At 37.2% G+C, this 13,846-nt stretch overlaps 1 protein-coding gene across 1 annotated transcript in view; it reads right to left on the bottom strand.

The window, feature by feature from the left end:
- Positions 1–9,040, bottom strand: part of EFCAB5 (EF-hand calcium binding domain 5) — a 114,310-nt gene extending 105,270 nt beyond the window's left edge. The window contains exons 1-3 of the mRNA XM_087440690.1: positions 8,958–9,040; positions 8,497–8,559; positions 7,232–7,316 (exon numbers count right to left, since the gene is read on the bottom strand). Of these exons, the coding sequence (XP_087296816.1) occupies positions 7,232–7,316; positions 8,497–8,559; positions 8,958–8,999 (190 nt within the window). The 5' untranslated portion in view covers positions 9,000–9,040. The remainder of the gene's footprint in view (positions 1–7,231; positions 7,317–8,496; positions 8,560–8,957) is intronic.
- Positions 9,041–13,846: the final 4,806 nt, after the last annotated feature.

The raw sequence follows: 13,846 nt of genomic DNA on the forward strand, positions 1-13,846 counted from the left end.
CAAAACCATATAGAAATTTTGATTAGAATTACATTGAATCTAGAGGTCAACTGAGGAAGAACTACTATCTTGACAATATTATGTCTTCTAATTCATGAATAAGGTATATGCTTTCATTTATTTAGGTTGTCTTTAATTTCTTTCAGAAAAGCTTTATAATTTCAGTATAGAGGTTTTGCTCATTTTTGGTCAGATTTATTTCTAGATATTTAATGTTTTTGATGCTATTAAAATAATATTTTTTAAATTTTATTTTCTAATTATTTATTGCTAATATATAGAAATATAATTGTTTTTTGTATATTGACTTTGTATCCAGAAATCTTCCTAAATTTACATCAATTGCTTTGTTCACAATCATGTCATCTGAAAAAAAAAAAAAGATATTCCTACTTTTCCCTTTACAACCTTTATAACTTTTACTTCCTTTATTTACCTTATTGCACTGGCTAAAACCACTGATTTTTTTTTTAGGAAGAATAATCTGTTTCTAACCCACTTTAGAAATTAAGACACATTAATGTAGAGCTTTTGTCTGTATTGGTTACTACTGATTTCCCAGTGGTTACAGCAGTGTCAGAAACATAGTAAGCACTCAAATATTTGATAAATGAATAAATGTGTTAAAAAATATTATGGGAATTGGAATCAGAGATAGCAGGGTTCAAATGCCAGCTCTAACATTTACTGGCCATGTAACATTTACTAGCCATGTGACTTAGAACAAGTTACTCAACTTAGACTCAGTTTCTACTTCCGTAAAATGGAAAGAATAATTATATTTTGCAGGATAGTCAAGATGAGAAAATATATATGTGCATTATATATATATATCCTAAAATTTATAGTTATTATTATTATTGAATGAGTTCACTCAGAGAGAGTGTCTAGAGTGAGAACAGAACCAAGAAAGGGATCTCATGCAACATTTTTAAGGAATAGGCAGAAAAAGGACACTTACACAGGAGTCTGAGAATGACTAGGGAGTTGGAAGGGAAATAGGACAGGTTAGAATTACAGAAACCACAAGAAGAAAGAATTTCAAGAAGGATGTATTATTAAAGACCCTTTCAATTACAAGCAACTGAAATCCTTCTCACACAGCTTAAATTAAATATGGAATGTATTAGCTCATATAGCTGGAAAGCCCAGGGATATAATTGTTTTCAGGCACAGCTGAAATCCACCTCTAGTCTCTGCTTTGCTCTGTTGAATTAATTTTTAGGCAAGTTGTCCTCATATGTTGATAAAAATGGTCACCAGCAGCTTTAGACTTGTATACTCCTTATAACTGTTGACTTTTTAAAAAATCTGCCATTAAAAGTCCAGTTTTAAAAATCTGAGAAAGGTTTTAACTGACTTGGCATAAATTATATGCCTATTTCCAAACCAACCACGGCACTGAGGGGAAGGTGAGTATTCTGATTGGTCAGGTTTGGATCACCACCCATCCCTGGATCTAAAGAGGTGGGGTGAGCCCCATCTAAACCAAATGGATTAAGAATGAGAGAAGGGTGGTTTCCTAAAGAGATGTTGGGCAGACAAAAAAACATCACTACAGAGGAAGTGATCAGTAGTGTCAAATGCTGCAGAGAAATCAAATAATATAAGAAGTAGAAAGTATACATTGGATTTAGCATCTAGTTCTTTCTTCACTGACCTTAGGAGAGCAATTTCTGTGATGAGAATGGAACCTAGACTGCAGTGGGTTGAGGAGGGAATTGGAGGTAAAGTGCAGACTGGACAAGTGGACAATTATTTCAAGGAGGGTGATTGTGAAGGGAAGGATTTTTCTTTAAAAGTAGGATAGGCTTGACTATATTTACAGTGAGAGGCAAGAGCCAACAATGTAAAGAGGAAAATAGAAGCTACAGGAGAGAGATTAAATGATGGTCCTCACGGTCTGAGGAGACAGGAGATATTGAGATCAAGAATATATATAATAGACTCAAATGAGATAAAATGTTTCCTATGTACTGAGGGCATTCCCTCTAACAGTCTCTATTTTTTGTGGACTAAAATAAATATTGCTAAAACCAAGGAATGGTGGGATCATGGGCTTGATTATGCATGAGAAAAGTTTGAAATAATTGTTGTAGGGTTGGAAAGGAGCAGACTACAAACACACAAATAGATTCCCAAGTAATATGGAAAGTCCATCTGAGATTGAAGACCATGTATTTTTACTGGCATAAGCACACAGAATTGTATGACTTTTTCCTAGCATAACTGGCTAGCTTAGCCCTGGGTTCCTATGACCTAGCTAGCTCAGGCTCTGAACAATAAGCTATCAGATGCTTTTTTTCTATGCCCACGAGTGCCGAGGTGATTGGAATGAAAAACTTAATGGGAATCTTAAGTTTTTTTCTGACATGGCCATGGAGATGAAGTAGTTTCAGCACTTTTCAAATGTTATCTGCTAGTCGATTTGCTTCTGTGCACTGAAAAAGAATATCAGTGCCCAGCTGAACCACAGTAGAATCAGGGCCATATATTGTTAAATCTTTGCTTCTGTTACTTTGTGGATACAGGAGAAAAGAAGAAATAAATGTGAAAATTATGTTTATACTCATTTTTAACATAACTAGAAAGTAGCTACTGAGTCATGCTCCAATCATTAATTACTCTCAATAAATAGTACTAGTGCAATAAAAGAGCAAGAGACCAGAATCTCCATAACTTAGAGTAGTTTTGTTTTGGTTTTTTTTGCTGAGGAAGATTTGCCCTGTGTTGCCAATCTACCTCTATTTTGTATGTGGGCTGCCACCACAGCATGACCACTGACAAGTGGGGTAGGTCCATGCCCGGAAACCAAACTTGGGCTGCTGAAGCAGAGCATGCCAAACTTAACCACTAGGCCACCGGGGCTGGCCCAGAACAGTTTTTGTTTTAACTTTATTTATTATGAAATACTTAAGACCTGTAAGTATAATGATGATATAAGTAACCATTTATCTACTCTTAGCTTAAGAAAAAAGTTACCTATATATTAAAGCCTCCCATATACCGTTACTTGATAGAAACACTATTCTGAATTTCGTATTTATCACTTCTCTGCATTTGTTTCTATTATATCTAAGCAATGCAACATTGTTCTTCTTGTTTTTAAATTTTATAAAAATGATTTCATACCATGTGTATTCTTTGACCTTTTTAATCCTTAATATTATGTTTGTGAAATTCACCTATATTGATAAGTGCAGCTCGAGTTCATTCATTTTTCACTGCTTCATAATATTTCAGTATATGACTGTATTGCAATGTATTTATTCATTCTCATTTTTGGGGGGCTATCCACAAATATTTTAAAATTCTTTTTATGTATTTATTTTAAAAAATTTCCCCCAGCTTTATTGAGACTACTCTGAAGAATACTTTTAAATCCTACTTAGATAATCTTTATCTTTCTGCCCAGGAAAAAAATTAAGTAGTCAATAAAGAAATCCTTGAAAAACCAACATTTCACCTAAAGAATGTTCTAAGTCCAATAGGGGATAGTATTTATGAACCTCCCTCCCAAGTTTTTATTTCCTCCTTGGCTAATTCTCTCTTATTTCAATACGGGCGAAGTGAGGAGGGTAGTGTAATACTCTCCCTTACCTCTGAGTTGGATTTGCAAACAAATTAACCACTTTGGGGGGGGGGGTTCCATTCTGTTTTGTCACAATGCTCATTAATATACAATGCTTTTATTTTTACTTTAAATAAGTGTGAAAGAGAGCAATTCTTTTAAGTCTGCAGGTTCTCTTTTTTTTTTTTAAATAAGGGTCTAACTTTTTTTTTTTTTTGAGGAAGATTGGCCCGGAGCTAACATCTGATGCCAATCTTCCTCTTTTTTTCTGTTTTCTCTCCAAAGCCCAAGTAGATAGTTGTATGTCATAGCTGTATATCTTTCTAGTTGCTCTATGTGGGACGCCGCCTCAGCATGGCTTGATGAGCAGTGCATAGGTCCGCACCCAGGATCCGAACCAGTGAACACCAGGCCGCCGAAATGGAGCTCACAAACTTAACTGCCAAGCCACGGGGCCGGCCCCTCTCTTTGCTTTTAACCTCTCCAGCATAACCCAAGGCAGATATTTCTCCTCCTGCTTTAAGTGTAGTGCTACAGATATAAAGCAACTTAATATCTACCCATCTGCCATGGCTCGTTAGTAAACTTGCACATGAACTAGGGCATTCTCTATCTTTGTTGCAGCCTGGTAGTGCTCCTCTAGTGTGCTTGGTTACTATAGGTTGCTAAGCAATAATCCTAGCGCTTGCATTGTCCCCACTCATATGCAGAACAAAAGTAGATGTGTGTTTGGTTACAACTCTAGTCAAACACTTCTCTCTTAGAGCCATAAAACCAAGAAAAGAAAAGCAGGCACAGCAATAGCAGGGTCAATAAATCAGGGTTCTGAACAAGCCTATCTGCAGCTGTCTTTTGATTGAGTGACCTCTGAATTCAAGGATCATAAATTACAGCACTGCCCCAATGGCAAATTAATTCAGAGGTTCAATTGAATGTAGTTTCAAACAGGTACTGGGTTTTGTAGCAGGTCTGTGCTTGGACATTCCTAAACCTTTTATAGACAGATTGATTCATTTATACATTCACTCAATAAATAGTTATTGGTGTCTCACTTTGTGCCAGGAACTATGCTAAGCACTGGAATTCTTTTTCAGGATTGTCTTCCTAAACTCTTCATAGAATTAAGAGCCTTTCAAATTCTTCCCCAACATATACACCTTCACCTCTGTATTAATCCACCTTCTAGCATACAAAGACCTCTTCAGGCACTATGGGCATAAATGCTTTCAATTAAATAAGTAAGGACACAAAAGAATTCCTTATTCGTATTTTGAAAGGTCCAGCCTTTCAAAAAAGTTGCTTATAAGCAACTTTTTTCATTTCCTTCACTTCGTGCATGGCCCACTGCTGAGCATGGCCTCAGTACAACCTATTTAACATAAATAGGACTGAATTATAATTCACATTATAATAAGCTTTAGCAGATTCTTTCTTCACAAGGAAGCATATAACATTAGTCAGACTGGCTGCTGATTAAACTGGGGAAAATTGACCCAGCAAGGCTACTCAACTAGATGTGTGATGTTCTCTTTAAACACAGGCTATGTCTGAAACTCAGCTGGCTTGGTCTTATGAGGATTTCTTAACATATGTACATAATGTAAAATAACTACTTGGAAAGAAGGAGGAAAAGTACTATTAAACAGTATAGGAATAAAAATTCAATAGCTATAGGAAAAGGCATTTTCCTACAAAGCTTTGTTAATCTTAGGGCTGTATAATAAGAACAGAGCTGAGCAAACTGATAGTTAAAAAAAAGATTTCTAAAAATGCAAGTTAAGCTCATAGCCTGAAAAGTACAATAACTAGGGTAAAGAAATAAAGAATTCACATGGTACATTTAACCACAATATTTTCTATGCAAAGATATGTATTTGAGTGCATTCTGGGAGCTGCCTGGCAAGACAACATTATTTTAATTTTGACGAGTATATAAAAAGGATAAAGACACTTCCTTTGACATGTTGAAATTGCAATAACAGTTCCTCTTCCCACTTCTTAATGCGCGCACACACACACACACACACACACACACACCCCTACAAATGGAGATTAGGAATATTAGGTTTAATAGTGACTGATCACTGAATAAATAAGTACATGGTGTTGCATTTGATACCTCAACAAGCAACTGCAATGTTTTCAGTATATATCATATTCTGGGATGAACAGACTTCAACGAAAAAAACACACTTCCCTCTACCATACATTGAAAAGCAATAACAGAAATTGAAAGTACAAGAACAGAAAGACCACAAACTCTTGATTGATATGTTTTCTAGAGAGGCAATAAATTACATGATGGAATACATGTGTAAAGTTTTGCAGGTGCAAATTTGGCCATAAACTGATTAAAGTGAACACCTAATTAAATTTATAACAAATTACCTAGATCACAATTCTGTTTGGCATTTTTAAAATGAAAGAGTTCATTTATAAACCTGTTCCAAGTGATTAAGGTAAAGGCAAAGTATATGTACAGGGTAGTGGTTGCAGAGGATGGGAGTGAGGCGGAAGTAAAATCAAGAAACTGGTGTTACAGGGTAGGTGGAGAGAGAGAGATTTGCCAAGAAACTCTCTAAAAGTTAGTGATGCCGTGAAAACAGTACTAAGTTTACAATAAAGACAGAATTAGTGTTGGAAAATTTGGTTCTTAATATGTATGTATTATAATCTGTATTGATAAGAAGAAATAGTAAATAATTGCTTTTAATTGGTTTAAAAGACAAAAAACACTCTGTAGAAAAGCAAGCACCTAAAAGTTATAACTAGCATCTATATAGCAATTTATAGTTTAGAAGATGCTTTAATAATTATTATTGTAATTCAGCCTAGCACAGCTTAGCACATACTAAACACTCAGTAAGCTGAATTAGAGGAAATTTCAATTAATTGAAGTATAAATTAAAATAGTTAAATTTTAAATATTTTGAAGAATTTCTGTCATACAGGATTTCCGTTAAGTATCTGAAGTTAGAAGGACTGTAGTGAAAGGGATGAGTGTCTTGCCCACTTATTTGTTGCCTTTTTGATCCTATAAATTTTCTATCTGCATAATTATGTGGGATTTGGGTTATAGATGGGGCTAGACGTCAAAATGAATAAATGTTATGGTCAAGTATAAGGATAAAAAGAAGAAACAGAAAAACAATAAGCTGGTCGAATCACTAAGGTTCTTCATTTCATTTTTGTATTAATGTGTTATCCAGTATGTGTCAGTCAGCTCTCCTAGCTAAATTTTCTCTTTAACTACAAGGTAAATAGTCATAAAGTTGCTTCCAAAGTATTAATAGAAGGTGAAGGGAATATATTTTAATTTTATTTATTTATTTTTCCCCCAAAGCCCCAGTAGATAGTTGTATGTCACAGTTGCACACCCTTCTAGTTGCTGTATGTGGGACGCCACCTCAGCATGGCCGGAGAAGCGGTGCGTCGGTGCGCGCCCAGGGTTCTGAACCCGGGCCGCCAACAGCGGAGCGCGCGCACTTAACCGCTAAGCCACGGGGCCGGCCCGGGAATACATTTTAAAGTATTTCCCAATTTGCACTTAAAATACCCCTGGGATTACATTTTTAAAAGGCAAAATCTTGAGGAATGCATCCCCAAAGAAAACTTAATAGTTTTAAATTCTATTGCATAGAAGAAAGGCTAGTTCTCTACCTTGGGATTTGATTTCATCTGTTGTTTCTTCTGCCACATTGTTGCTGGCATCTAATGCAGAACTGTCTGGTACACTCTGTGAATTCTGAAAGGAGAAAAGAAACACCAATTTCAAAATGAGTTGCTTTTCCTCAAAGTTACATCAACTCTCCCACTTAAAGAATGCAGATAAATGCCTTGTCTGAGTTACCAAACATTCCTACTTAATATTGCTAGGATGTAATGCTGTGTATTAGAAGCAAAGCAATAATCACAATCTATTTACTGCATTCACAAGATGTATTGGCTCAACATGTCATAATATCTTCCTACTGTTAATAAAGTAACATGCTAAGAATATCATTTTACCTTAATCCTTGAATTATACCATACTTTCCAGAAACATGATTTGAGACCATAGCATAGTAAAATCAGACCTTTGAAACCCTACTGTTTTCTTTTACTATTAGAATCACCTTCTATGTTTGTGGTGGAAAGAAAAACATTTTTATCTTAATTAAGGAAATTAAGGGTTAGTTTTATGAATAAATGGTGGCAAAATAGCTTTTTGTACTCATTCTGATGTACTTTTAAAAGAATGATAATAGAATATTTTTAAGACTCACATTAGTTAACTTAATGGTGAATCCATATAACTATTTTCCATTGCCTTCCCTTTTCTATAAAATTTTCTTCCTCATTGAAGTCTTGTATTGATTTAAACACAAAATTACTTAAATGATTAATGTGGAAATTACATTTTTAGAATGATAGGAAGTTACCCCCAAACTGGTGGTTATTGTACTTAGGGTAACAGTTCTGATTTTAAAGATTTTATTTATTTATTTTTTTCCCCTTAAAGCCCCAGTGGATAGTTGCATGTCATAGCTGCACATCCTTCCAGTTGCTGCATGTGGGACGTGGCCTCAGCATGGCTGGAGAAGCGGCGCGTCGGCGCGCGCCCGGGATCTGAACCCGGGCCGCCAGCAGCGGAGCACGCGCACTTAACCGCTAAGCCACGGGGCCCGCCCAACAGTTCTGATTTTAGAAAGCAACCTTTTTTTATCTGTAATTCATGATAGCTCTTCGCAAATAATTTAACTGTCTATGGAAGTTTCCTGCAACTACTCGAATCAGTCAGCTTAATGATCAACATGAGTTTGCCCTTTTCCATTTGCCATTTCGTTTATCTTTTTGAATACTCAAATCTTTCCTTTTTCATAAGAAAATTAATTTGTCCAGTTTACTCTCTAGCATTAACATCTGATTATTCATGAAGACGCTACCTCAATAGGCTCTTTCACTTCAATTGCTTCCTGTTTCCTTTCTTTGTCTTCTTTTCCGTTTTCCTGAAGAAACAATTGTTAAGTGGTATCGAAAAGGAGCTGGTGATAAAACTAACATCTTATACTCTAGTAAAGCAAGCTTTTTACGTGAAAAAATTTCACATAATGAGTAAACATTATACCAAATAAAATCACACAAAGTAGTTGTATTAACAAATTCAAACAGTAACAGACTTGTTATATATAAGGAATGCCAACCAACTAGAAGCAGGCCACTATGACCCAACTATTAGTTGACTCCTTTTTTCAGCATTTTTGTCAAAACCTGATGCAGAATACTTCAACTAAAAAGAGAAATAATTACATGATAGAATATGATATTATATCTCAATTTTCCAAATAATGTTGAATCTCAAATCCACTCATGGTTAAATGGTTAGAAACCTATGTAGGCCAGGTACCTGAGCAGGTTTGGGATCCTCTTGAGATGTTGACTCACTCATCTGAACCACTAAAAGATATCACCAAATGGTAGGGAAAATTATTACCAGGCCAGTACTAATAACAAAAAGAGAGACAGAAAATATCAATAAACAATAAAAAGTACTCTGGAAGATCAAAATCTCCCCCCTCCCCCACTGCATCTCACCATTCCATTGAATGGTAATGTTATCAACTGCTAAACTTTCAAACTGTACTCCTGTTATTACTGTTATTACTGGCCAAAGCTAGATTACTGCTGGGCTAGTGCTCAGGGAGACAGGAAAACTCACCATAGTAATCATTACCATTAACATTAAAAAAAACTACCAGCAACAGTAATGCAATTGAATTTTGTTAACATTATTATCATCCTCCTTAATTTTTGAAATAACAATCAAGGTGAGGTGAAATGAAATTTTCATGGCTACCTAATTCATGTGAGAAGGGCAGACAGACATTAGAATCATAATGTTGCTAAAAAGCATTTTTTTTTGAGGGGGGAGTTCTGAGAGGAAGATGATTTACCCGGTTTATTTATTCATATTAAAGAATTAAAATGGATAATTACCAGATCCCCACTTCATTGCAAATGACTATAGATTTAGTCATAGATTATTAAAATCATAGCTATGTCAAAAATCACTTAAGAGTTTGTGCATATTTAGGCTAGGTGCTATGTAAAAAGTAAATTTTATATATGTGGTCGCTGCCTCTAGAATGGTTACAATCTAGGGAGTTTTTAATTTGAAATGGTATGTTTATAATGTGCTAGAGTATTCACTTTTCTTTTTATCAACATAACACATGTTCTAGTTGAATAAACCAAAAGTATTGCCTTTGGAGACAACAGATTCCAACACTTAAAAATAGCTTCCTCAAAGCCTTTTTGAAGCTGTTTATAAATAATAAATAATATAAAATACATTTCTTTGATAGGTCCCAATAGTACATTCTCACAGATTGCTTTCTTTGCTTATGGTGTCCATCTCCTGAAATTGCTATGAAGCTTCCTTCCATTTCTTTTAAAATCTGTTTTGTTTGGATGCACACAGATAAATTCAACTCAACAAACCTTTATTGAGTGCCTTCTATATGCAGGCAGACATTGCGGTTAAAAAGACAAATAAGACCTGCCTTTGAAGAGTTCCCAGTTTAGTGAAGGAAAAAGGGATAAACAGATACAATTCAATCCACAAAGTGCAAAAGTAGTGGTACATATAAAATGTTAAAGAACACAGAGGAATAAGCAATTAATTTTCCCAGGGAGGTCAGGGAAGTTTTCAAAGAAAAATAGATTTCCAAGCTGGATTTGAAGGGACTTGTAAGATACTTTTGTGTAAAGGAGGGGGGAAGAGTATCTAAGACAGAAGAAACAATACATATGAGGGTATGAAAGTTCAAAGTGTTTGAAGCATTCATGTAGCAGAGGATAGTTATATAAAAGAAAGTGGCAGAAGATGAGGCTAAAGAGGTAACTTTTCAATCTGTAAAGAGTTATTCATGCTAAATCAAGAAGTTTGGACTTTATTCTGTGCTTTCTAAGCATAGGACGAATGTGATCAAATTGATGTGTTTTTAAAAAGTTCACTCCGCCAGCAAGGACTGGAAGTGTGAAGGACTGGAGGAAGAGAATGAAGGCAAACGTTGCACCTTAAATGTTGCACCTGAGGTGAATGCCTCACTGCCCTTCACTCTAGTCTAGGCTCTGCTGGACATTGTCAGTACTCTAAACACATCCCTTCAGCTTCACCTTTTCAGTACATGCAGATGATTTCCCACTGTAAGCACCTGCAATTCTGCCTGAGGGCTTCCTGTCAGTCCAAATGCGGGGACAGGCCAGAAGCACTTGGGTGTTAATATCTTACAGGAGAAGCTCTCAGCCAATGAGGGATAGCAAGCTGCATATAGTCCCACAGGTAGAACATTTCTGAGGCATGTTCTATACTGCCTCCCAGAGTTCCCCAGTGGGACTGAGCCTCAGTTGTCCACAGTGAAACCTGCCCAAGAATGCATTTGATACCTGCCCAGTAACACAGGCTTCCTTCACTTTCCTGTATTACTTCCCTACTCCCCTACCATTGTTTCCTGGAACCACCTCCCAAATGAACTTAACACTCAACTCTCTGGATCAGGGTCTGTTCTGAGGGAACCCAAACTAAAACAGATACAATGATTAGGATTGGGGGCATAATTGGATCTAAGGAGTGAAAAAGGAGTAGTTAAGGCTCACTGAGTGTTTTTTCATATTTAGAAGGCTGAACGGATGGTGAAACCATTAAGTGAAATAACGAAAAGAGACAAAAATAGGTTTGAGGAATGATACGAGTTTGAGTTTGGAGGTGTTACATTTAAGATACCTGCTTGATAGCCTGATAGAAGTTTCCAGCAAGAATCTGAATGCCACTGAAATAAATTATCATGCAGTGGCAGGAAGTTATGCAGAATCAAGTCCAGTGGAAAATGATGGAAGCATTGGCCAGTCTGAACAGCATTAACTTGCATTTAATTACTCAAAGTGCATAGCATTCTGCACATCTCACACTCCCACCCATAAGATTCTAGAGTCATTCCATTTAGCTTGTTGGCTATGAGACAGAGCCTTTGTGAATCTAGATAAGGGCCCTCTCCATGCACTCTTAATAGATTTGTAAATTGGTTAATTGCAGCATTTGGCATCTTGATTGGTAAGACTGTCGGTCATATACGAAAGAGTAGCCAATTATCCTTGAGGAAGGGGTTTTCCAGTATAAGAGAGAAATCATACATCATTCTGATTTCTCAGACTAATAGAAGATAAGAAATGCCATTTACCTGTATTTCTTGTGAGTCTTGAACCCCTGGGTATTGACAGAAAGATGCATTTGCAAGAGGATGCTAGTGGAGCTCATCCAATAAAAATAGGTAGGAGGGGAAATAAAAAAGGTTGAAGATAAACCCTTGTTGATGAACACTTAAAAGCAGGGCTGAGAAAGAAGAGCAAGTGAAAGATAACGATAACTGCTGAGAACTGCAGGAGATTCCTGCAGCTGCACACCATTGGCCAGACTCCAATTATCAGCCTCTATTGCTGTGCACATACCCACAGCAAGCCCCTGCAGCCCCAGAAGTACAGGCCAACAGCCAAGGCCCCCACAGCTGCTGGTGGGCCCAGATTTGACCCTGACTCCTGTCAGTGGCCTGCACAGCTCCACTTGCCTGCAGTTAACCCTACAGTTGTGCACCCGCAAGATGCCAGCCCCAACTCCAGTCACCAGCCTCCAATGCTGAGCACGTGCCTGCAGCTAGCCCCTATAGTAATGCAAGTATACACTGACAGCCAGGGCTGCTGCAGCTGTTTGTGCACCCGCAGTTGGCCCTGGCCCCTGCTGCTGGCCCTGGCCCTTGCCACAGCACATATGTTTGCAGCCGGCTCCTGCAGCGAGCCCCTGCAACTGACCCTGCAGCCAAGTGTGTGCACACCACTGGCTACGACCACCACCATGACCTGGCATGGTCCTTAGCCACTGGATTGGAGGTACCATTAAAGATCCCAACAGCCCTTGCAGCCACTGTGGACTACCTGTAGCTCTCACCAAGGGTGACGCAGTTGTTGATATCATGGACCCCAGCTGCCTAAGCCAATGAGACACCATGGCCCCCTAATCTGGAGGCACTACATGCCCTCATACTTGGCACCCTGCACCACTAGACCTAGGGTCACAGCATGTTCCAGTATGCCCCCAGCCACAGGTGAAGGTCTTTCCTTACCAAAATCAGTCCATAAAGTCTAGAAGAGGTGACTGCTTCTTCAACTGCACAGATACCTACAAAGGCTACAGGGATCAAGAAGAATCAGAGAAACATGACACCACCAAAGGAAGACAGCAAACTTCGAGTAATGGCCACAAAGAAGTGGAGAGTCACAAATTGCCTGACAAATAATTAAAAATAATTGTTCTAGAGAGAGCTACAAGAGAACACAAATAAACAATTTAATAAAATAAGGAAAACAATACAAGAATGAAATGATAAGTTTCACAAAGAGATAGAAAACATAAAAAGGGGCCAAACAGAAATTTTGGAGCTGAAGAATACAGTAACTGAAATGAAGAATTCAACAGAGAGCTTCAACAACAGACTAGACCAAGCAGAAGGAAGAATCAGTGAACTCAAACACAGATCATTTGAAATTATCCATTCAGAGGAAAATGAAGAAAATAATGAAGGGGAATTAGGAAAGCCTATGGGACTTATGGGACATCATTAAGAGAAACAATCTATGTATTATGAGAGTCTAAGGAGAGGGAGAAAGGGGCAGAAAGCTTACTTAAAAAATAATGTCTGAGAACTTCCCAAATCTGGAGAGAGATTTGGACACCTAAGTTCATGAAGCTCAGAGGTCTGCAAAAAAATTCAACCCAGAGAGATCTTCTCCAAGACATATTATAATAAAACTGTCAAAAATCAAAGACAAAGAGAGAATCTTGACAGGAGCAATAGAGAAGAAGCTTGTCACTCACAAGGGAACCCCAAAAGACTCAGCATAAACCTTACAGGCCAGGAGAGAGTGGGATAATATATTAAAAGTGCTGAAAGAAAAAAACTGCCAATACTCTATATGGCAAAGTTATCCTCAGAAATGAAGGGGAGACAAAGTCTTTCCCAGACAAACAAAAACCAAGGGAGTTCATCACCACTAGAACTGCCTTACAAGAAATGCTGAAAGTTCTTCAAGCTGAAATGGAAGGATGCTAATTAGTAATATGAAAACATATGAAAATATAAAACACACTGGTAGATATAAGTATATAGTCAAATCCAGAATATTCCAATACTGAATACTTACCTCTAGTATAAAGTTTAAAGGACAGAAGAATTAAAAGTAACT

Source organism: Ceratotherium simum, chromosome 16, assembly GCF_057802395.1.
Source record: "Ceratotherium simum simum isolate JZ-2026a chromosome 16, ASM5780239v1, whole genome shotgun sequence".
NCBI classification, from domain to species: domain Eukaryota; kingdom Metazoa; phylum Chordata; class Mammalia; order Perissodactyla; family Rhinocerotidae; genus Ceratotherium; species Ceratotherium simum.